Source organism: Euleptes europaea, chromosome 5 (genome assembly GCF_029931775.1).
Source record: "Euleptes europaea isolate rEulEur1 chromosome 5, rEulEur1.hap1, whole genome shotgun sequence".
Lineage (NCBI taxonomy): Eukaryota > Metazoa > Chordata > Lepidosauria > Squamata > Sphaerodactylidae > Euleptes > Euleptes europaea.
The window spans coordinates 11,016,399-11,039,732 of NC_079316.1; the positions used below are offsets into that span (position 1 = coordinate 11,016,399).

At 47.0% G+C, this 23,334-nt stretch overlaps 1 protein-coding gene across 1 annotated transcript in view; it reads left to right on the forward strand.

The window, feature by feature from the left end:
- Positions 1-21,456, forward strand: part of LOC130477917 (major facilitator superfamily domain-containing protein 8-like) — a 60,364-nt gene extending 38,908 nt beyond the window's left edge. Inside the window, exons 15-16 of the mRNA XM_056849997.1 lie at positions 21,175-21,272; positions 21,351-21,456. Of these exons, the coding sequence (XP_056705975.1) occupies positions 21,175-21,272; positions 21,351-21,456 (204 nt within the window). The remainder of the gene's footprint in view (positions 1-21,174; positions 21,273-21,350) is intronic.
- The last annotated feature ends 1,878 nt before the right edge of the window (positions 21,457-23,334 follow it).

The following is a 23,334-nucleotide window of genomic DNA, read 5'->3' on the forward strand; positions in this document are numbered from 1 at the left end:
GGTCTATAAAATTATGCATGGTGTGGAGAGAGTGGTCAGGGAGAAGTTTTTCTCCCTCTCCCGTAATACTAGAACACGGGGTCATCTGCTGAAGCTGGAGGGTGAGAGATTCAAAGCAGATAAAAGGAAGTATTTCTTCACACAACGCATAGTTAAATTGTGGAACTCCCTGCACCAGGATGTGGGGAACAGCTGTCAACTTGGAAGGTTTTAAGAGGGGAATGGACATGTTCGTGGAGGAGAGGGCTATCCATAGCTACTAGTCAAAATGGATACTAGTCATGATGCAAAACTATTCTCCCCAGTATCAGAGGAGCATGCCTATTATATTAGGTGCATTGGAACACAGGCAGGACAATGCTGCTGCAGCCGTCTTGTTTGTGGGCTTCCTAGAGGCCCCTGGTTGGCCACTGTATGAACAGACTGCTAGACTTGATGGAGCTTGGTCTGATCCAGCATGGCTTTTCTTATGTTCTTACAGTATGATGTGAAAGGCCTCTGCCTGAGACCCTGGAGAGCCACTGCCGGTCTGAGTAGACAATACTGACTTTGATGGACTGAGGGTCTGATTCAGTATAAGGCAGCTTCATGAGTTCACCTGTTCATGGGATGCTTTTCGAGCCCTGGGTGGGCCATCAGCCATAATTCACAGGTTGTGTTTGGCCAATGGCTTGGTCGACCCCAATTGTTGTGCAGCAGGGCGCACAAGTGGCAAGTTGGAACCCTGAAAGGGGTGGCGGTGGCATCCCTTCCTTGCAAAGATGCCTGGCAGGAGGGCAGGGGTGGTGCATGATGGGAGAATATCCCCAACTTTATCCTAGTTCCCATGGCTGCTGCCAAGTGGCATGTAGTGTCGGGAGAAGAAGAAGAGTTGGTTTTTATATGCTGACTTTCTCTACCACTTAAGGCAGAACCAACCGGCTTACAATCACCTTCCCCTCCACACAGCAGACACCCTGTGAGGTAGGTAGGTCTGAGAGTGTGTGACTGGCCCAAAGTCACCCAGCTGACTTCGTGTATAGGAGTTGGGAAACAAATCCAGTTCACCGGATTAGCCTCCGCCACTCATGTGGAGGAGTGGAGAATCAAACCTGGTTCTCCAGATCAGACTCCACTGCTCCAAACCACCGCACTTAACCTCTACACCATGCTGGGAGGGGTTGTGGCTCAGTGGCAGAGCCCACATTTCGCAAGCAGAAGCTCCCGGGTTCAATCCCAGGCATCTTCATTCATAAATAATGTGGAAGACTTCCACTGAGATCCAGGAGAGCTGTTGCCAGTCCGAGCTGAGCTCAATAGGACAGTGTGCTAGACTTAGTATAAACAAAATATCCTACCTATGTGCTACATAACATAATTCTACAAACAACTGTTTTCTTCAATACACATGGAAATATACAGATAAAACATCAGTGTTTATGGACACTTACCTTAAGAAGAAATAGCAATATGTCGCATGGACTTCACTTGTTGTTACACATGGAGACTGTACCCTCCAACTTTGAGATGTCTTCATGAAATGTAATTATTGAGTTGTTTGTAGAATTATGTTATATAGCACATAGATGGTATTTTGTATATAGAGATAGAATTATTATAGAGGGGCTTATCGCACCCAGTCCAGGGATCGTTTCTGAACCCTTTAAAACTCGGAGCATTCCTTCCCCCATGCACCACATTTTCCCGTTTTCGTCATGAAACCGTTTTGGAGCCGTATAATGCCCGCTGGATCCCAAAACAGTTTAATGACGCTTTTAAAACTTACCCCTTTCCTATAACATTTTCTCCTTGGGTCAGTCTTGTGGTCAGTCCTCTCCTTGCGTCCTCCTTTCCCCCCCCCCCCGCCATCTGCTTAACCTATCGTTGGGACAAAGGGAGGCTTGTTCGTTGAGAAGTTAAGAGGCTTTAAAGTGTTGCCCTGCACATGGTTCCCGGAGGGGGGGATTTTCATGGGTCTGCGGAGGTCCTGGGTGGGCATTATGCCTAGAACTTGGGCGGAAGGGTTTTTCCCCATCCAATTTTCAAAGCTCCGAGGGAAGGGGGGGCGCGATCCCATCCGTGCTCCATTTCATGTGGGAGCTGGATTTGAAATGGCCGGGCTGCGGATCAAGTGCCTCCCCCCCCTTCCAGAGACTTGCTGGAGGATCAATAAAAAATGCAGCTTCTTGCTTTAAAGTGTTGCCCTGCACATGGTTCCCGGAGGGGGGGATTTTCATGGGTCTGCGGAGGTCCTGGGTGGGCATTATGCCTAGAACTTGGGCGGAAGGGTTTTCCCCCATCCAATTTTCAAAGCTCTGAGGGAGGGGGCGCGCGATCCCATCCGTGCTCCATTTCACGTGGGCGCTAGATTGGATTATGCCTAGAACTTGGGCGGGAGGGTTTTTGTGTGCGTGCAAAAACTACAGGTAGGGGGGAACGTGAGCCCATTGCCCTATCGTCCGGATGCACTGACGATGCCACGCAGGCGCACTGAAATGACGAGGGGGTGGGAGGTGGAGGGGAACCCAAGCGACGTCACGATTAGGCGGTGCTCCTCCACGCCCCCTTATCTCTCGGGAGCGCTCTTTCAATGGCGGTGCGCTCAGAAGGCAAACGTTCCAGAGACGTTGGAACGGGCAGAAGTGCCGGGGGAAAAATAGCAACTCGCATCCAGCACGAACGCTCTTTAGATGTTTTCCGCACGTTTCCCAGACATGGTGCGATAATGCCCAGAGTTAGCATATCGTGTATATTGTAGGTGCATGACATATGCAATAGAAGCTTTTGCAAAGAATAGAGTCGGTTGTTTTTGTTTGGGTATCATTATACTGACAACCTAGGTTCTTCTTTTCTTGGCTAGACTCAGTATAAAAGCAGCTTTATATGTCGTCCTATATGAGCCCTTCCTGGAGAGGTGTCCTGCCGCACTACTTTCTCCCCCCGTTGTCATCTGCCTATCTCTCTCTGCCAGTAGTGGGAACGGCCTGTCTCATTTGCCTGTTTTCCTTATCACCCTGTCAACACACAGCATCAGAAGGAGAGTGGATTTTTATACCCCAATTTCCTCTACCTTTAAGGAGTTTCAAACCGGCTTACAATCACCTTCCCTTCCCCTCCCAACAGACACTTTTCTCTGGAGCAGTCTGTCCCAGTTGCCTGTTTCCCTTCTCACACTGAACCTGCAGCATCAGAAGAAGAAGAGTTGGTTTTTCTGCCCCGATTTTCTCTACCGAAAGGAGTCTCAAAGCAGTTTACAATTGCCTTCCTTTCCCCTCCCCACAACAGACACCCTAGGAGGTAGGTGGGGCTGAGAGTGTTCTGAGAGAACCGTGACTGGCCCAAGGTATCTTGTGGTGGAGCGGGGATTCGAACCCAGTTCTCCAGATTAGAGTCCACCTCTCTTAACCATTCCACCACACTGAAGACTGAAGCCCTGCCCAGAAGTTACAACGAATGTACATACAATCCATGTACAGTGTACCATTGATTTTTCTTCTTTATACATACATGGAGTAATTCTCATGTTACCTTCAGTGAATCTACAGCAGTTAGGGTTGCCAGGTCCCTCTTCACCACTGGTGGAAAGTTTTTGGGGCGGAGCCTGAGGAGGGTGGGGTTTGGGGAGGGGAGGGACTTCAATGCCATAGAGTCCAATGGACAAAGCAGCCATTTTCTCCAGGGGATCTGATCTCTATCAGCTGGAGATCCGTTGTAATAGCAGGAGATCTCCAGCCAGTGGTATCCCATCAGGGAACCTTTGAGTTTAGACTGACCATACTAGCCTGGTTAGGCAGAAGGATCAGTCATCTACCCATGGGGAGTTTAGTCTTGCAAACTGGAAATAAAAGGGAGTACGTATCAACTGAAGATATAAAGGTAGAGGAACTGATCCTCGCCTGTCTGACATCTGATGAATGAACACATTGCTGTAAAAGAAACAATATTAGGCAGAAATATTTATCTACTTACCTGTTAATCACAATTGGTGAAATTGTATTATTTATTTATTTATTTATTTGTTGCGTTTATATCCCGCTCTCATTGCCGGCAAGCCAGGCTCAGAGCGGGTACCAACACGATAAAACATTGATGAAAACATAGTAAAAACAAATTAAAACATATTAAAACACGCTATAAAATCACATTTCATTATATTAAAGGGAAAAAAGGGCATTCCCTTTGCTTGCCGCCACTAAACAGGCCTGTAACTAATGTAGATGTTGTGTATACTTGTGTATACTTAATACTTAGTGTTTGTTGGGGAGTGACTTATTGAAATACGATTGCATGTATAGAATAATAGGTTTCTGTGTGAATTTTGGAGTAACTACTATACACACAGAAGTGTCAGACTTCTACCAGTACCTGGAGGCTGGCAACCCTAACAGCCGAATGGGTGCTTCGAACACACCCCCCATTTATCGAGAGACCGATCCCTTATTTCCTTTGTAAAGCGAACGCATGCTGGCTCTTCCTCACAAACAGAAGCATGTAGGATGTGTGTGCATTCATCGTCATGTGTAAACAGGACTTCTGTTGTCCTACCTTGAAGATGTGGGCGATGGAGAGGTAAGCACTGGTCCATTAGAAAAGGGTCAGTGATAGGAAGACCATTCTGCACCTGAAAGATGCCCAGGGAATGGAGCTTTAGGATTGCAGGGCGGGGGATTGGGGCTCGAGGAACAGAAAAGTGTTTTGAGTTCAAGGCACGGGGGCGGACGGAGGGGGGGGCGGGCGGGCGGGGGACATCTGGTCTTTCAGCTAATGTGAGTTTGGGTTCACTGCCAGGTCACCGTCAGGCCGCTTTGCACTGCCAAATGGCGGGATGGGTCGGCAGGGCTTAAAGTCCCCATTCCTTAATCCATTTGGACGTGAACGTTCAGCTCGGTTCATTAAAGCACCTTTTTAGACCAATCCCTCCCCTCCCCTGGCTCCCTCCCACACATGCATAGCTAGATCGAAGGCCGTTGAGATGCTGTGAATTCCAGGGGTCCTGGTAGGGTTGCCAGTAGGGTTGCTGGGCCCCTCTTCGCCACCAGCAGGAGGTTTTTGGAGCGGAGCCTGGGGAGGGTGGGGTTTGGGGAGGGGAGGGATTTCAATGCCATTGAGTCCAATGGCCAAAGCAGCTATTTTTGCCGGCTGGAGATAAATTGTAATAGCAGGAGATTTCTAGCTAGTACCTGGAGGTCAGCAACCCTAGGTCCTGGGGTACCTCCATCCGGGGTCTTATCACATGGAAGGGTTTTGAACTCCCTCGGGGGAAAGTTGAATAAAGTTGACTAAAGTTGAATATTGACGGAACAGATTAACTCGGCTAAGCCGAGTTAGTATTTGGATGGGAGACCACCAAGGACGTCCAGGGTTGTTACTCAGAGGCAGGCAATGGCAAACCACTTCTGAATGTTATTTGCCTCCAAAATCCTACAGGTCGCCATAAGTTGGCTGCCATTTGACAGCAAGAAAAGAAAAGGCTGCTTTAAGACTATAAAACCCATGATGTGGTGCATGTGTGAGTGAACTACACATGCCAAGGAACTACATCGAATGGTTCTGTTGACTCAGCCCTACAAACCCCATTACCATGAATAAAAAATATCTCTAGGGTTCCAAGTGTTCTAGCCTAGTCTTCTTATTGTGTGTGTGTGTGTAAAGTGCCATCAAGTCGCAGCCGACTTATGGCGACCCCTTATGGGGTTTTCAAGGCAAGAGACTAACAGAGGTGGTTGGCCAGTGCCTTCCTCTGCACAGCAACCCTGGACTTCCTTGGTGGCCTCCCATCCAAATACTAACCAGGGCTGACCCTGCTTAGCTTCTGAGATCTGACGAGATCAGGCTAGCCTGGGCCATCCAGGTCAGGGTAGTCTTCTTATTACTGTGCAGGAATTTAAACAAAATGGGGAAGCATTCAAACATCCAATCTCTCAATTGGCGGTCAGAAGCTAATAGCCCGTGAACAGTTGACAACTTTTGTCTGCTGTTCATGAGAACCTGGCCTAACCAGGGTGTCCAGGCTCGGTTATCTCAGGTAAAAGCCTCCCAGCCAATCAGAAGGCCCAGTTCGGAACCAATCAAGGCTTGAGAAATTCCTAAAAAAAAGAGAGAGAAAGGTGAGCGGACCCCACTGTTTCCTAAGACCTTGGATAGCTGAGGAGTTGAGACGTCCCCTCGCGGGCCTGAAGGCCTCCGGTTGTGACTTCATGGACTTTACCAGCACCTGTCTCTAGGGTTGCCAGCTCCGGGTTGGGAAAAACCTGGAGATTTTGGGGGGCAGAGCCTGAGGAGGGCGGGGTTTGGGGAGGGGAGGGACTGCACTGCCATAGAGTCCAATGGCCAAAGCGGCCATTTTCACCAGGGGAACTGATCTCTGTCAGCTGGAGTTCAGTTGTAATAGCAGATCTCCAGCCACCACCTGGAGGCTTGGAAATCAGCACAAAGTACAAAATTACAAAATAATTATTAGTGATGAGGACAAATTACAACAAGTGTTATACAACAACAACAAATGCTACTATGATACATATATACCAAATTCTCTCAATATCAACCACACAGGTGTACACATATTCTCAATGCTATAGATGCAAATATGCAATTTTTCTTCATGGTGAGGTTGAAAAGTCCAGTTCAAGTAGGATATCCAATAAATGGTATAATCCAAAAAGAATGAGCTGGGGGACGGCCGTTTCAAGATGTTTTCTTCAGCCCCATGTTCAATTAGATTTCTTTTTCAAAAGCCATAGGTTGCAGATCCTGTTCTAGAGCAAGGAACTGGCCAGGAAAAACGGCCCTTTCGGTGCTCCTATCCAGATTTGCTCTGGCCTGATCAACAGGTGGAGCATTTCTGGCGTAGCATTTGTGGTTGTTGTATAACACTGGTTGTAATTTGTCCGAATCACTAATAATAATTTTGTAATTTTGCACTTTGACTGTGCTGATTTCCAAACCTACTAGGTGCAGGCATAGTAATGCTCTTATTTGTTTAAACCCCCTGGAGGTTGGCAACCCTGCCCGTCACACTGGGAAAGACGGAGGCAGAGCTCTGAAATGCTCTGAAATGCTCGTCACCCTGAAAGTATCTCTTTCTTGGCAAGAACAGGAAGGTCCATGACCCGCCTGGGGCCTTGTGGTACACCACGACGATCAGCCATCGTCCCGTTGATGGCCTTGGAGACACCCATCTGTAATGATCAGCATCCATAGCCCCTCCTGGGCAGGCACAATCGCGCCTCAGCTGGGTAAGCAGGAGTGGGGGCGTTCAGGCTGCCACTTAGTAGGGATTGAGCCAGGCTTGCCTCCTCCCTCGTTCTAGCTCTGCCGATGATAAAAAGGGCTTTGCCGATTCAGGTGGGGGCGCACTGTGCAAAGAAGAAGACGTGGTTTTGATACGCCGACTTTCTCTACCACTTAAGGGAGAATCAACCTGGCTGACAATCACCGTCCCCTCCCCACAACAGACACCCGGTGAGGTAGGTGAGGCTGAGAGAGCTCTAAGAGAGGTGTGACTAGCCAAAGGTCACCCAGCTGGCTTCATGCGTAGGAGTGGGGAAGCCAACCTGGTTTACCAGATTAGCCTCCGCCGCTCATGTGGAGGAGTGGGGGAATCAAACCCGGTTCGCCAGATCGGACTCCACCGCTCCAAACCACCGCTCTTAACCACGACACCATGCTGGCTCTCCAGTGGGGGTAAATGACACAATTGGCAATTTCATCCCCGGGTGTTGAGCTGAGAGCAACCCCTGCAGATCCAAAGAAATGTATACAGGGTTTTTGAAATCAGATGGTAGGGTTGGCTGGTCCCTCTGCACCACTGGCAGGAGGTTTTGGGGGCAGAGCCTGAGGAGGGTGGGGTTTCGGGAGGGGAGGGACTTCAATGCCATCGAGTCCAATTGCCAAAGTGTCAGTGGGGAAACCAACCTGGTGGGCCGTCCAATTGCCCAAGCAGCCATTTTCTCCAGGTGAACTGATCCCTATCGGCTGGAGATCAGCTGTAATAGCAGGCGATCTCCAGCTACTACCTGGAGGTTGTCAACCCTACTTGGAGAGCTGCTGCCGGTCTGAGTAGACAATACCGACTTTGATGGACAGAGGGTCCGATTCAGTATAAGGCAGCTTTGTGCGGGGCCTTCGGTTCACATTGTCCCTCTGCTTTGCTTCACGGACAGCAGGAATTTGACGAGGCTGGCCTTGACGTGAAGACGTCCTCGGCTTCCAGGCAGAAGAGGTCACCTCGTGGGCAGCCAATTTGGCCCTCCCATCTCTTTCAATTGCAGCTGCGGGGTTCAGAGACCCACAAAGAGGGGTTATTAGAGCAGCCGCGAAAACAGCCCGCCGGGGCTTACGAGGCTCGTTGGTGGCGTTCGCCAGGCTGTGCGCTGCTGTCCTGCGATCATGTAAACGCATTGTGGGCTCCGCAAGATGTCAGCTCCCTGCGCGCCCGGGGATTTTCGCCTGGGCTGCAAGCGACTTTCTGTGATCCCCTCCCCGCCCTCGTTTTAACACTCCACCCCAAATGCATTTACTCGGACGCAAGAGCAGTGGTGCGCAGAATGAAATGTCCTCCGATGGGACAGGCGCTTTCATGTTGGTCATGGCATGGACCTGGGTGCCCAAGAAGAATCAACGCGCTCGTGATAATCGGTTGCCGCTCGAGTCTCTTTCATGTATCCCCTTCCAGAGACCTTTCTCAGGATCTGGGTCCCGCAGTTGTATGCCATTAGCAATTCAATCCTTCCCTCCCTGGGTGTTCTGATCCACGTGTTAGATCTAGGGTTTTCATCTGGACTGCAGAAAAGCTGCCCAGCCTCTTTAACAGAGGTTCAGTGGGATCTTATTTACTGGGGATATCGTTTACCTCTGGGCCATGAAATGCTTCATTGGCCTATTTCCACACATTAAGTCTGTGTTAAAGGGGCAAGAAATGTTTTCTTCAGGCTTGTTGGCAACCCTACTTAAATCCCCATTTTCTTTCCGCTTAATAATTAAATAAGCACATTCGTTCCTGCTCCTTTCCTACACTCATGTACGGAGTGGATCATGCCATAAGATACAGTATTTCCTCAAATAAAGGACTGTTCCCCCCCACCCAAAGTATGCCATAAAAAAAGATGGGGGTCATCTTACATTCGGATACATATTACAGTTATGTCCAATAATAAAATTTTATTGTGGGTATAACATTTTTAAGGGGGTCAGCTTATATTCAGGGTCATCTTCCTTTCCACTAAATGCGGTACTTGCTGAACTTTGACACAAATACATTTTCTTTTCATCATTTTATAACCATTTTTTTTAAATATCACTGAGATGAGGTTTTTGAGCAAACTCAGAAATTGTTTCACGTACAAGATGTTTTAAAACCTTACAACCGTAACGAAAAATCTGGAAAAATTGCAAAACCTTTCGATTACAAACATAGAATATCACAGAATCATAGAGTTGGAAGGGACTATCAGGGTCATCTTGTCCAACCAACTGCACAATGCAGGAAATTCACAACTACCTCCCCCCCACAGTCCCAGTGACCCCTACTACATGCCCAGAAGATGCCCAAGATGCCCTCCCTCTCATGATCAGCCTAAGGTCACAGAATCAGCATTGCTGACAGTTGGGCATCTAGCCTCTGCTTAAAAACCTCCATGGAAGGAGAGCTCGCCACCTCCCGAGGAAGCCCCTGGCTGGCCACTGTGGGAACAGACTGTTGGACTTGATGGACCTTGGCCTGATCCAGCATGGCTTCAATGCCATAGAATCCAATTGCCAAAGCGGCCCATTTCTCCAGGGGAACTGATCTCTATCGGCTGGAGATCAGTTGTAATAGCAGGAGATCTCCAGCTAATATCTGGAGGTTGGCAACCCTAGCTGTGGGTCAGCTGTCCTGCATGGGTGCATCCTTGCCGCTGTTTCAGGTGCAGAATCAGGGCCAGGAGGTGATGCTTTCCCTCCCTAACACACTGCTTTTGCCTGCAACAAGTGGAATGAAAAAGGAATGTTCTCTGCTTATTAAACAATTGTAGCTGATTAACCTCTTGCCTTTTAAATTATGAATTCATTACATATTAATGCATTTGCATAGTACCAGACTCTCAGCTTCTGTGCCACTTTCAGATATCAGAGGAAATGTGACAAGAATGGCTGTTTAATATACAAAAGCTACTGCTTATTATCAGAAGGAGTAATTTCTTTCTCATCCCTTGTTATTGCAAAACATAATTATATTTCATTCTGAACATGGCCCCAGATGCGGATACTTACACCCATAGATTAGGGCCATGTACAAATAAAAAAGATCTTTGTACAAACTTGGGGGGAACCCCCAGATTTGCCAAACAAAATTTTAAAATTAAAAAGGTAACGGGGCTTTTTAAAAGCATGCAAGCTTTAACTTATGAGGGGAGAGCACGTTGGCTACAGGGTCAGCCCAGGAGCTTTTGGCACCCTAGGCTAGCTAGCCCCAGTGCCCCCCAGGCTGGTCCTGGCGTGCCCCCCACAGCCAGCCAGACTGAGTGTACTCCAAGTTACCTTCCAGCCAGCCTGCCTGGACAGGTGCACCCTGAGCCACCTACCAGCCAGCTGGCCTGAGTGGGCATACCCTGATCCATTAGCCAACATTTGATGCATTGGTGCCTCCATCCTCTGGCACCCTAGGTGTTTGCTTATGGCTGCCTAGTGGATGGGCCTCCCCGGTTGGCCACCATTTTGAGGGTGGCACAGCAACCAGGTAAACAGCGGATGGTAGCAGGGGCAGTGGAGAAGTGAGAAAGGCAGTGAATGGATGAAGCAGAAGCTTGGGCAAGCCATAAAGTAAAATTATTCAAAATACAACATTTCTGACCTAAGCTTTTCAACCTGAAAAGAAGAAGAAATAGGGGGGAATGGGAAAAAAATCATTTAGATTAATCACGGTGCGAGCCATTTATAACATTTAAAAATATAATTTCCACAATTGTTAATCTATATTACTCACACACACAAGATTGCCACAGTGATGTGACAATAATTTTTCATGCATTTTTCATGTATTGTATCATCTTCCATCCTCTCACTATCTAATATAGGTATGTGATAGCAACGGGGATTATTTGTCTTATTTTGTATTCTTGATGGGGATATACACCCCATAAAGCTGATTCACTCTGACATTGCTTACAGAGGAAAATTTGTATAATTTTCTAAAATATATTTTAATTATTGTATTAATTTGTTTATTTGCATATTTTATATTTATTAATTTTATCATTATGTCTTAGATTTTTTTGCAGAATTTTTTTTATTAATACGCTTTAGCATGTACATAGGCATAGACACTATATTTTTTACAAGAAATATTCCCCAAATTCTTTGCAATTGTGACACATCATATCCTTTCTTTACATTTGTTAGTTTGATTAGGGGAAAGATTTCCTTATATTTCAGAATCCACTCGTCAACTGTAGGACTCATGTTTGGTTTCCAATATCTTGCAAATACTAGTCTAGCAGCTGTCAACAGATGTGCAATTAAATACCGTTTGTCTTTTTGAAAAACGGCTGTGTAGCTTAGTAGCCTGACCTTGCAGAAAAGGCGAAATCTATATCAAAGCCTCCCCCCCATAAGCTATAATAGAGGAACAATAGGTTTGTGCTCTACAACATGTCCACCACATCTGCAGATAATCTGCATTTGGTAATTTACAGAACCAACATTTATCCTATATGTTCCCATAGATTTAAGCGGGTCAGGTGTCACTGATATAACATTTTCATCTAATTTTCTCTGAATCCAAGGGAAATAGAGAAAGTTAAACTGCAGGTAAAGATATATTTCCATTTTTCATCAGGAATTTCATAACCTAGATCTGTTCCCCACGTATTGAAAATGAGTGTTTAGATACACTGTTTGGAGTAAAATCTCCAAAAACCTGGCAAGTATTTTCTCCTGATTTTTCCTCAAATTTTGTCAGGCTTCTTATCCCCAGACTGAAGGCACGCATCTAAACAGGAAGCTCCTAAATTGGAAATATTCAAACCATTTAATATTGCCATTGCTTATTGGATAGACTTCTTGAAAGTCAATGATAATATTGCCTGTTATCAAGCGATTTTATGTATCTATATTGCATATTTCCCATTTAGCCATGGGATTAAATGTAAACTTTTTCAAGATATCTAAATGTGTTACTGCAGATGCCAGTGGCGATATGCCTGGTGATAATTTTTTTCTTATGTTTCTCCCCGATCTGTAAAAGTCCATTGATAATCCAACTTTATTAGTGACTCTGTTTCTTAAGTGATTATTCAACCACAAGTTCTGTAGAGGCATCTTAACATAATGTTGTTCTAAGGTAACTTCTGAGGAATCTCTGTTACCACCTAACCTTTTGGTGATCCATGCGAGATGTGAAACGTCGTGGATTAATTTTATGTTAGGAATATCTAAACCACCTTTATTAGTTTTATTCTGTGCTACTAATAATTTAACCCTAGGTTTTTTACTGTTCCATATAAACTCACTCACATATTCTTATTGATCATGGATTGCCAATTCATTATAATTTTATCTGCTATGAATACTGGTGAATTTGTTAATATATATTGGATTTTAGGTATCAGCATTATTTTTACAGCATTAATTCGACCATTAATGGATAAGGTAAAAGGTTTCCAAAGTGCAAGTTTACTTTTTATATCTGATATAATAGGATTAAAGTTAACATCAAACAATTTTTCATTGTTCTGCTGATCTTGAGTCCAAAATAAGATATTTGGACCATGTACAACAATCTGAAAAATGATTTTTGATGGTTCTAATTTATTTCAATAATGAAGGGGGAATTGTCTAGTTAATGAACTGGCCTTAATTTCTTGTGTGTAATACAGATAATAGTTTTGGAAATTATTATTTTTAAATTTTACCAGTGGCTCACACAATAATTAAAATACATGTATTTTTTCTTCTTCTCCCCTATTTCTTTTTCTTTTTCCAAGTATTTTGTATTTTGAATAATTTTACTTTACGGCGTGTATTAACAACTTGGCCTATAGGCCAAAACACGTTTGGTTTTAATTATTTTTTTTTACTATTTGTTTTATTAAAGTGTTGTTAATTTATCATATGTAAACCATTAGCATTCATTCTGTTATTAGGCCCTTTGACAACGCTCTAAACACAAACAAGTGAGTCTTACCAATGAAAGTAGCCCTCTCAACTGAGAATAAATTCTATTTTTAAAAATGCTGTGAGGAAAAAATATATAAGAACATAAGAAGATAACATAAGAAAGGCCATGCTAGATCAGACCAAGGCCCATCAAGTCCAGCAGTTTGTTCACACAGTGGCCGACCAGATGCCTTTAGGAAGCCCACAAACAAGACAACTGCAGCAACATTATCCTGCCCTGTGTTCCACAGAGCCTAATATAATAGGCATGCTCCTCTGATCCTGGAGAGAATAGGGATGCATCATGCCTAGTAAGTATCCATCTACTACAACTTGTGAAAAAAACTGTAACAACAATAGTAGCTGGCGCAGGGGAGTTTCCTCCAGTTCCCTTTGAGCATGCAGGTTCCCCTAAGCCCACGAGCACAATAGCTGCCCCACCCAGAAAGAGGAATGAAATCTATGTCAGACCTTTCATTAGGACCAACCAAGTTGACAGAAAAACGTTGTGCAAACCATTGGAACTCACCAGAACTCTTCATCTGGCTAGCTGTTACAAGCTTGAAAATGACCGAAAGCAAATTCTTCGGGCCATGGTGTTAAGGTCTGATCTTGCATGCTTCCTCTGGGGGACATGAGCAGGCGATTGCGTGGCTTTTTTGCTAGCATGGTGCCACTTTACAGCTCATTCTCTGGAAAGCTGGATTTGGTTCAAAGAAGTATGGAGACCATCCCAAGTCCACCCCAAATTGTCCCATCAAGTCTTCCTGGATCAATCAGACTCCAGAGGTGGCACATTTTCCTGCCAGGATCCAGAAGGTGCATGGATATAGCTCTCAGGGTTCCTCTTTGCAAAGGTGGCGAGCATACTGAAACATACATGGGATCTATGCGTAAAGCCGTCTTACCCCAAAGGTGGTGACAGAGAGCATTGGTCCGTACAGAGCCTGTAGTTCAGAACATTTCCAGCGGGTGGCGGCGTTGCACTGAGAATGATGGGAGATTCTGGTAGGCACACCCTCTACATTTCAAAGACTCAATACCCATTGCACTTGTCAATCCAATAGGACCAGATGTCCTATCTCCCAAGGGTCCTACTTTTCTGCACCAAGACCATCAGATACGGGTGGATGCAGTAGACACACACGATCCCAACTCTAACAGGGTTCCTCCTTCCAAACTTGGGTAAGCCTGTGCCCGAAGTCTTCAGTTGAGTTCAATCCCTGCCTTCAGTCCAGTTACGTACAGTACCGGCATCGTTCAGTTGTTTGTTTATTATGCCGGGGCGGGGCTGTGGCTGTGGCTCAGTGGTTAGGGTTGCCAACCTCCAGGTACTTAAGCAAACCAAACCAGCAACAATTGCAAAAAATAATTAGATAAATGAAATCTCCTTTCAATAGTGTTATTCAAATTTCATATACACTATATACATTGAACTTGGTTAACAACTTTAACCATAAGTTGCAAAGAACACAACAACATAGGTACATTGTCCTTTTATCAGTCTTTTTTAGCTGTATAAGGTATCTTGTCGTTCAAGAGGTAAGATGGTCAATTCTCCATTCATACAATTGGACTCTATGGCATTAAAGTCCTCCCCCTCCCCAAACCCCACCCTCCTCAGGCTCTGCCCCAAAAACCTCCCGCGGGTGGCAGAGAGGGACCTGGCAACCCTATCAGTGGTAGAGCATCAGCTTGGCATGTAGAAGGTCCCAGGTTCAATCTCTGGCATCGCCAGTTAAAGGGACCAGGCATGTAGGAGATGCGAAAGACCTCTACCTGAGACCCTGGAGAGCCGCTGCCAGTCTGAGTAGACAATACTGACTTCGATGGACCAAGGGCTGATTTAGTATAAGGCAGCTTCATGTATTCATGTACTCCACCTTTCAACCATTAGCTTCCAAGGTGTTTTATGTAGAGGGCACGTAAGAAGTAGTGGGGGCTCAAATAGGGTTGCCAACCTCCAGGTAGTAGCTGGAGATCTGCTATTACGATTGTTCTCCAGCCTGGAGAAAATGGCCACTTTGGCAATTGGACTCTTTGTCATTGAAGTCCCTCCCCTCCCCAAACCCCGCTCTCCTCAGGCTCTACCCCAAAAAACTTCCACTGGTGGCAAAGAGGGACCTGCCAATCCTAGATCACCTCCCTTATGACAGGTTTAGAACCTAAGAACATTATTATTGTTTCAGATTTCTGCAATCCCAATCCTATTTCATTGTTTATTGGCGCTCACATTCTGTCAATTGCATTGGCTTGTGTGTTTTTATGTGCCGTGAAGATGCTTCTCACTTATGGCGACCTTATGAATTAATGATCTCCAAAACGGCCTATCGTGAACAGCCTTGCTCAGGTCTTGCAAACTGAAGGCTGTGGCTTCCTTTGCAGAGTCAATCTATCTCTTGGGACTTCCTCTTTTCCTGCTTCCTCCAGCTTTTCCTAGCATTATTGTCTTTTCCATCTCATGATTTGACCGAAGTACAATGTGTGTGTGTGTGTTGTGCTGTCAAGTCATTTCCGACTCATGGTGAACCTATGAATTAATGTTCTCCAAAACGTCCTATCGTTAACCGCCTTGCTCAGGTCTTGCAAACTGAGGGCCCTGGCTTCTAGAGTCTGTCCATCTCATGTTGGGTCTTCTTCTTTTCCTGCTGCCTTCGACTTTGCCTAGCATGATTGTCTTTTCCAGTCTCATCATGTGACCAAAGTATGAGAGCCTCAGTTTAGTCATTTTAGTTTCCAGGGGCAGTTTGGGCTTGATTTGATCTAGAATCCACTTATTTGTCCTTTGGGCAGTCCACGGTACCCGTAAAACTCTGCCTTAGTTGAGAAAGGCGGACTATAAATAACATTCGAAATTTGATTTAATTCTGTGTGTTTTTAATTTGTTAGCTGCCTTGGTGGCCCTTGTGAGGGCAGAAAGGCAAGATATACATTTTGTACAATAAATAAAATGAACATTTCTTCTTCTTCTACTACTACTATGACGACTTCTACTACTAATTTATAGTCCTTTCCCCTGGGTTTCAGGGCAGATTACATATCTAATAAAAACTATTGAGTTGATCAAGCAAATTACAAACTATGATACAAAACATTTGAATCTGACAACAAAGATTCCTGCTGAAACAGAATAATGGAGCGAGATAGAAGGATTACAGGGATGAGAAAGATTATTCAGTCAATCGGCGAGCAGAATACAAAATACGATAAAACAATTCTGCCTAACTGCAAAGATTCTTAATGAAACAAAATAATGCAGCCAAGCTGGGGCGGAGGAATCGGAAAAGGAGCACGAGCAACCGAGAGGACGAAGCAATCGATATAGGTAGAATTAATCCCTTATATAAAACAATTCAATCTAACAGCAAAGATCCTTCATAAAGCAAAACAAATGCATCGGGGCTGGGAACTGAGGAATTGTTGACTAAGGCAACAGAATGATCTTAAGAAGAGCTTATGAAGGTACCCCTAGGATTGCCAGGACCCTCTTTGTGACTGGCAAGAGGTTTTGGGGGCGGGGCCTGAGTAGGGCGGGGTTTGGGGAGGGGAGGGACTTCAATGCCATAGAGTCCAATGGCCAAAGCGACCGTTTTCTCCAGGGTCATTTATGCGGGGGAAATTTGTGTTTGGTTTGCTGCACAGTTTTCTGCTCCAAATTCTCAAACATCATATACATGAGGGTCCCCCCCACCCCAATTCCAGGAGTACCTTGTGATTAATTAGGCATCCCCAGGTGAACTGATCTCTATTGGCTGGAGATCAGCTGTAATAGCGGGAGATCTCCAGCTACCACCTGGAGGTTGGCAACCCTAGGCACCCCCCAGATGAAGAGCAAGTGGGTTTCCAACCACAGCAGGGTCTGAATGGGCAGAACAGTGACTTTCCCAAGGTCACCCAGCTGGCTTCGTGTGTAGGAGTGGGGAAAATCCAGGTCGCCAGATTTGCCTCCACCGCTCATAAGGAGGAGTGGGGAGTCAAACCCGGTTCTCCAGACTCCACCGCTCCAAACTACTGCTCTTAACCACTACACCATGCTGAGGAATTCCAGTTTCATGCATGGCACCTATCAGGGCTCAAAGGGTCAAATCCCTTCCCTTCCTGTGTGGCTCCAATGCAGATTGCGGCAGTACACACACCCAGTTTATTTTGCACAAGCCGTACTCGGTTTGACCCACATGGGGGGATGGGGGGGGGATAAAACTGGGATTGTGGTCACAGGCTCCATTTCCCCTCTTATGTATCCTCATTTGAAAGTGTGCATAGGTTAGAGAGCCAGTGTGGTGTAGTGGTCAAAAGCGGTGGACTCTAATCTGGAGAACCAGGCTTCATTCCCCACTCCTCCATATGAGAGGCAGACTCTAATCTGGTCAACCGGGTTGGTTTCCCCGCTCCTACACTTGAAGCCAGCTGGGTGACCTTGGCTAGTCAAAGCTGTCTTCAAGCTCTCTCAGCCCCACCTACCTCACAGGGTGCCTGTTGTGGGGAGAGGAAGGGAAGGAGATTGTAAATCAGTTTGATTCTCCTTAAACAGTAGAGAAAAATGGCATATAAAACCAACTTTTCTTCTTCTTCTTCTTCTTCTTCTTCTTCTTCTTCTTCTTCTTCTTCTTCTTCTTCTTCTTCTTCTTCTTCTTCTTCTTCTTCTTCTTCTTTCCTCCAAAACGCCCTATCTTTAACAGTCTTGCTCAGGTCCTGCAAATCAAGGGCCATGGCTTCCTTTATAGAGTCAATCCATCTCTTCTTGGGTCTTCCTTTTTTCCTGCTGCCTTCAAATTTTCCCAGCATGATTTCCAGTGACCCTTGTCTTCTCATAATGTGGCCAAAGAACGATTGCTGGGGCTGCCAACCTCCAGGTAGTAGCTGGAGATCTCCTGCTATTACAACTGATCTCCACCCTATAGAGATCAGTTCACCTGGGGGAAATGGCCGCTTTGGCAATTGGACTCTATGGTATTGAAGCCCTTCCCCAAACCCCACCCTCCTCAGGCTCCACCCCAAAAAACTCCACTGGTGGCGAAGAGGGACCTGGCAACCCTAACAATAACCATTTTAGCTTCTAGGGTCAGTTCAATCTTGATTTGATCTAGAATCCACTGATTAGTTTTTTGGGGGGCAGTCCACAGTATCCGTAACACTCTCCTCCAACACCACATTTCAAAGGAATCTACTTTCTTCCTCTCTGCTTTCTTCACTGTCCAGCTTTCACACCCATACATAGTAACAGGGAATACGATTGCATGAATCTACTTGATCTTGGTGGCCAGTGACACATCCTTACCCTTAAGAATCTTTCCTAGCTCCTTCACGGCTGCCCTTCCCAGTCTCAATCTCCTTCTGATTTCTTGGCTGCAGTCTCCCTTTTGGTTGATGGGGAGCCAGGGAATAGAAAGTCTTGAACAATTTCAATTTCCTCATTGTCAGCCTTAAAGCTGAGTAATTCTCCTGTAGTCATGACTTTTCTTGATGTTCAGCTGCTTTGGCACTTTCTCCTTTAAATCCTAGGCACACATTTCTTCAGTGGTGGGGAAGCTCTATAACCCCCCCCCCCCGCATCATTAGAGATTCTTTACTGACCCAGGAAGGAACTAGCCATGTTGGAACAGAGGGTAGAAACAGCTGGTCCCCTTATTGCCCTTGGAGATTTCTCCGTGAGTTGTGCTGTGCTTCTCTGATATTTGAGATCCCCACAGCCCCACCGGACAAGTTGGGGAGATGCCAGTTTTATAGCTGAAATGTATGGTGTCGAGCCAAAACAAACAGAGGGCCGGGACTCAGGGCAAGAGAGTTCAAGCCAGGCAGTTTGGGAATGGGAGATGGCGCAGGGAGGACCGTGGTTCTTATTCACAAGGACGGCTCGGCTCCTTTGTTTAGTGTCTTGCCCTCCTCTGCCGAGATCACGGTGCAGTCTTAGCCTCCAAACAACCCTGCAAGGTAGGTAAGGCTGAGAGAGAGCGTGCCATGCTCAAAGGGCCGCTGAGCAATTCTCAGTATTGTGCAGGGATTTGAACAGGTGTTTCCAAAACCAAAAGCCAACCCTCTACACACGACACAAAGAGCTGTGAAACTGGCTGCTGGCCAGTTTCGTGAGGGTTGCCAGCCTCCAGGTGGGGCCTGGCGATCTCCCAGTATTACAACTGATGTCCAGGTGACAGAGATCCAACTCTTCTCCTCCTTCTCCTTCTCCTTCTCCTTCTCCTTCTCCTTCTCCTTCTCCTTCTCCTTCTCCTTCTCCTTCTTCTTCACTGGCTCAAGATCTTCCAGCAAGCTTCCATGGCAGAATGGGCATTTGAACTAGGGATGTGCACTAGCGCCTAAATCCGGATTTGTAATTCAGATTCGGAATTCGGCATTACAGCCCTTCATTTCAGATACAGAATTTTTGGATTCCGAAACTCCATTAAAGTCAATATGAATAGTCATTTCCCCCTTAAAAAAAAACAAAAACGGGCAAAACATTTGAAAAGGATTTTCCTCTGCCCTCCGACACTGTAAGCAGTACACCATATTTTGAGGCGGTACACAAATATTCCAGCCTTCCAGGGGTCAGGTGGTCATTCCCTGGGTGTTGAGGCCCACATCAGATCTCTGCTCATAATCCACCTGGCCTAGGGTTGCCAGCTTCAGGTTGAGAAATACCTAGAAACCCCTGGGGGTGGAGCCTGAGGAGGGCAGCGTTTCGAGAGGGGCGGGACACAATGGGGTATAATGCCATGGAGTCCAACATCCAAAGCAGCCATTTTTCTCCACGGGAACTGATCTCTGTAGCCTGGAGAGCAGTTGTAACAGCGGGAGATCTCCAGCCACCACCTGGAGGTTGGCAACCCTAACCTGGCCCCTGTGGTTGCATTGCCATTTGCCAAACTGTCTCAGGGCATTGCTGTTACCTTAGGCAATTGTTCTCTCTTCTGCCAGCTCCCTCCCAGGGTCCCGGTGATGTTCCTGACATGCAATCCTTGTCCCATCTCTGCCCTCAGCATCACCATTGCCCCCCCCCATGCAACAAACCTTTGATCTCTGCCCATACATCTCTGCCCTTCCCAGGGGCACGGAGCCAGAAGGGCTGCTCAGCCTGGTGGCGCTTTAATGAGCTGCTCAAATCACCCTGACAGCTGCCGGCTGGGAAGCTGAGCATGCTGGCCCATCCGTCAGCCGGGCGAGGCAGAGGTGAAGGGAACCCGGGCACGGCTGGCATTGGCTCACGATACCCTTCATCGCTATGCCGGGAGGATTTATGGGCCCCGCTCTCCTCCGAGACCGAGCCAGGGAGCCCTGGAGATGGAATCGAAATGAGGCGAGGCTGAAAATCCCCTGGCTCAAATCTCATCTGAAGCTGTCTTCCATGGAGTCAGAACCCTGGTTTGTCTAGCTAAGGTTGCCAACCTTCAGGTGGGGCCTGGAGATCTCCTGGAATTGCCAACGGATCTCCAGAGTACAGAGATCAGTTCCCCTGGAGGAAATGGAGTGGACTCTATAGCATGATACCCAACTAGGTTTGCCAGCTCCGGGTGAGTTTGTGTGTGAGTGTAAACCTACGCTTTGCATATTGTGAGCTCAGCTTTTTGGAGGGAGAGGAGACTTGTTGGGCACACTGTTTTGCAGCCGATTCTTTTCCCCACACAATGGCAACAATGGAGAACTGAGCTCATCCCTATCTGCATAGCCAAGCCCCTTCACCTGTCTTGCCTTGCCCCTGGAACCCATTTCATACTCTGGAGTCTGTATACAAAGTGCCTTTTACTGACTTTGGTTGTTTGTTCTTCCATTTTCGCCACAGCCAGTGTCCAGGATAGATTACTGCAGCACTTGGCCCACGGGGGCTGCCCTTGAAGACCGTTCAGTTAAAAACACAACCTCTGGCGTATCCTCCTTGATGCCGCAGGTGGAGGCCTCCCTCCCCACGACAATCAAGTTGCCCCAAAGTCCCCAAAGCTGATGCTCAGGCTTGCAAAACGGTGGAGGGGGGTGGGTGGGGAACACGGGCAGGCAGGCAGACACCAGAGGCCGGGCTTTCCCGTCCTCTCTTTCTGACCTCACTCCCTTCCATCTCATCTCTGCTGACAGCTCTGGAATCTCAATCGGAGTCCTGGCTCCCTGCCGCCTTCTGTCCGGGAGGCAGACAATGGCCCTACAGATCTCGGCAGGCAGGCCTTTGAACTCAGGTGAGGGTGCTGAACCTCAATGGGCTCCCCCCCCTCTCTCTCTCTCCCTCCCTCTCTCTCTCTCTCTCTTTTCTGCAGGTGCTGGACCCCTGCCCAGTCCACACAGGCCTCCCCTCCTCCTCCAGCCTGGCGCATCAACCCTTCGGAAAGAGGCTCGGCTTTGTCTAGGATGACAGGAAGGTGAACCTGCGTTGTGACCAAGGAATGACCCTGGGCCCAGGGCGAGGAGAGGCATAGCTGGCCGGGACTCATCACGGGGACCCCGCTAATTCCCGGAGGTAGTCGGAAGTGACAGGCTCCCCGCGGGCGCTTGGCTGAGGCGAGGCACGCGTGCCCTTTGGAATTCCTTCGCTCCTCTGGCCTTTCCCGTCGGACGGAGGGAAACAGAGAGACTTGTCCGATCTTGGGCGAACAAGGGATTCACAGTGTGACGGTCAGCAAGCCGAACGACAGACAGACAGACCCCCCCTCTTTTTACGAAGCATGGCGACAGGCCCCAGGCGAAGAATGTTGGGGTTATTCATTGCGGAATAAGGCAAAGCATCAGCCTCTGGCAGGGAAGGGCAGGCAGACAACGCCAACCGATTGAAGGGCACCGATTCCCCGAAATGAACAACACGTGACCCCCCCGGGGGGGGGCTAGTTGCATAACCAGCTGCAAAAGCTCTGACTTCACTTCCTCCTTCACCAGCTAACATTTGATCCGCCAGCGCACACCCCCCCCAGTGCTCAGCCAAACAGGTGAGATGTGACTGGTATCTAGTAACCCTCAGCCATCAAAGGCAATCGATGCCCATTTAAGCTAGCCGTGTCTAGCCATCAATGCCCATTAAGGAAATGGCCTTTGCTATTAAGCTAAACACAGCCATGGCAGGGGAAAAATATCGTCCCCTTGCACGGCACGGTCATACCAGCGTAATGCGAGCAAGTTAAGTCTGGAGATGTGCTCTTTTCTGCACCTTCTCAAGCTCTGCAATATCCTTTTTCAGGTGTGGTGACCAGAACTGTACACAGTATTCCAAGGGTGGTCTCGCCACAGATTTGTACAAGGGCAGTATGATAGCAGCAGCTTTATTCTCTATTCCTCGTCTAATTATGGCCAGCATGGAATTTGCCTTTTTCACAGCAGCCGCACACTGGGTTGACATCTTCATCGAGCGATCCACCACCACCCCAAGATCCCTTTCTTGGTCTGTCGCTGCCAGCCCAGATCCCATCAGTAGTTCATTTTTATTTTTATTTGAGCTTTTATAGATTTATTTATAGACTCCATTGTCATTGGAATTATACAAGTGGTAAAACGGTATTACTGTTATCATGAATTAGCCTTCTGGTGCTGCCCTATCGAAAATTGTTTTCTTCTTCGCTTGAATGTTTTATATATGTGAATGTGCATTTAACTGGCCAAAGACCCTAACAATAATAAAAGTAAAGTAAAGCAGTCTAGAGAAACCCCATTGCCCTGAGCATCTCCTCCAAGGTTGCCGTTAGGGCTGATGCTTTTCAAAAAAAGTTGCCACGATGTTTTCAGTGTTGCTTGATCTTAACAAAGTGGACTAGCCCCTTGCATTCATCGTATGGCCCCGCCATTAGCAGCCATGCACATGTTCTGAGCATAGCGTCCCTATTTGACATCGTGCAAGAGGCCAGTGATGGGAAGAAGGGAATCCGTGGGGTGATGACCCCTCTGCTCAAAGACTCTGGTTAATCTCCTCTGTTCTCACAGCGGAGCAATAAACAGCTTTATCTGGAGAGATCTTGGGCTCACAAGAAGAGACCTCTTTCTCTCCACCCCACGTTCTCAACATTCCCCGTTTTTACTGGCGTTCCAAAGATTGCTGACCCGGGGCTTTCTGAGCAGTATCCCCACAGCCATGTCCTATGAGGAAAGGTTGAAGGAGCTGGGTATGTTTAGCCTGGAGAGGAGGTGATATGAAAGCCATCTTCAAGTACTTGAAGGGCTGTCATATAGAGGATGGAGCAGAGTTGTTTTCTGCTGCCCCAGATGTGATTTAGAACTGCTTTCTTTTTGCCTTCTATGGAGACACTTTATATCCAGAGT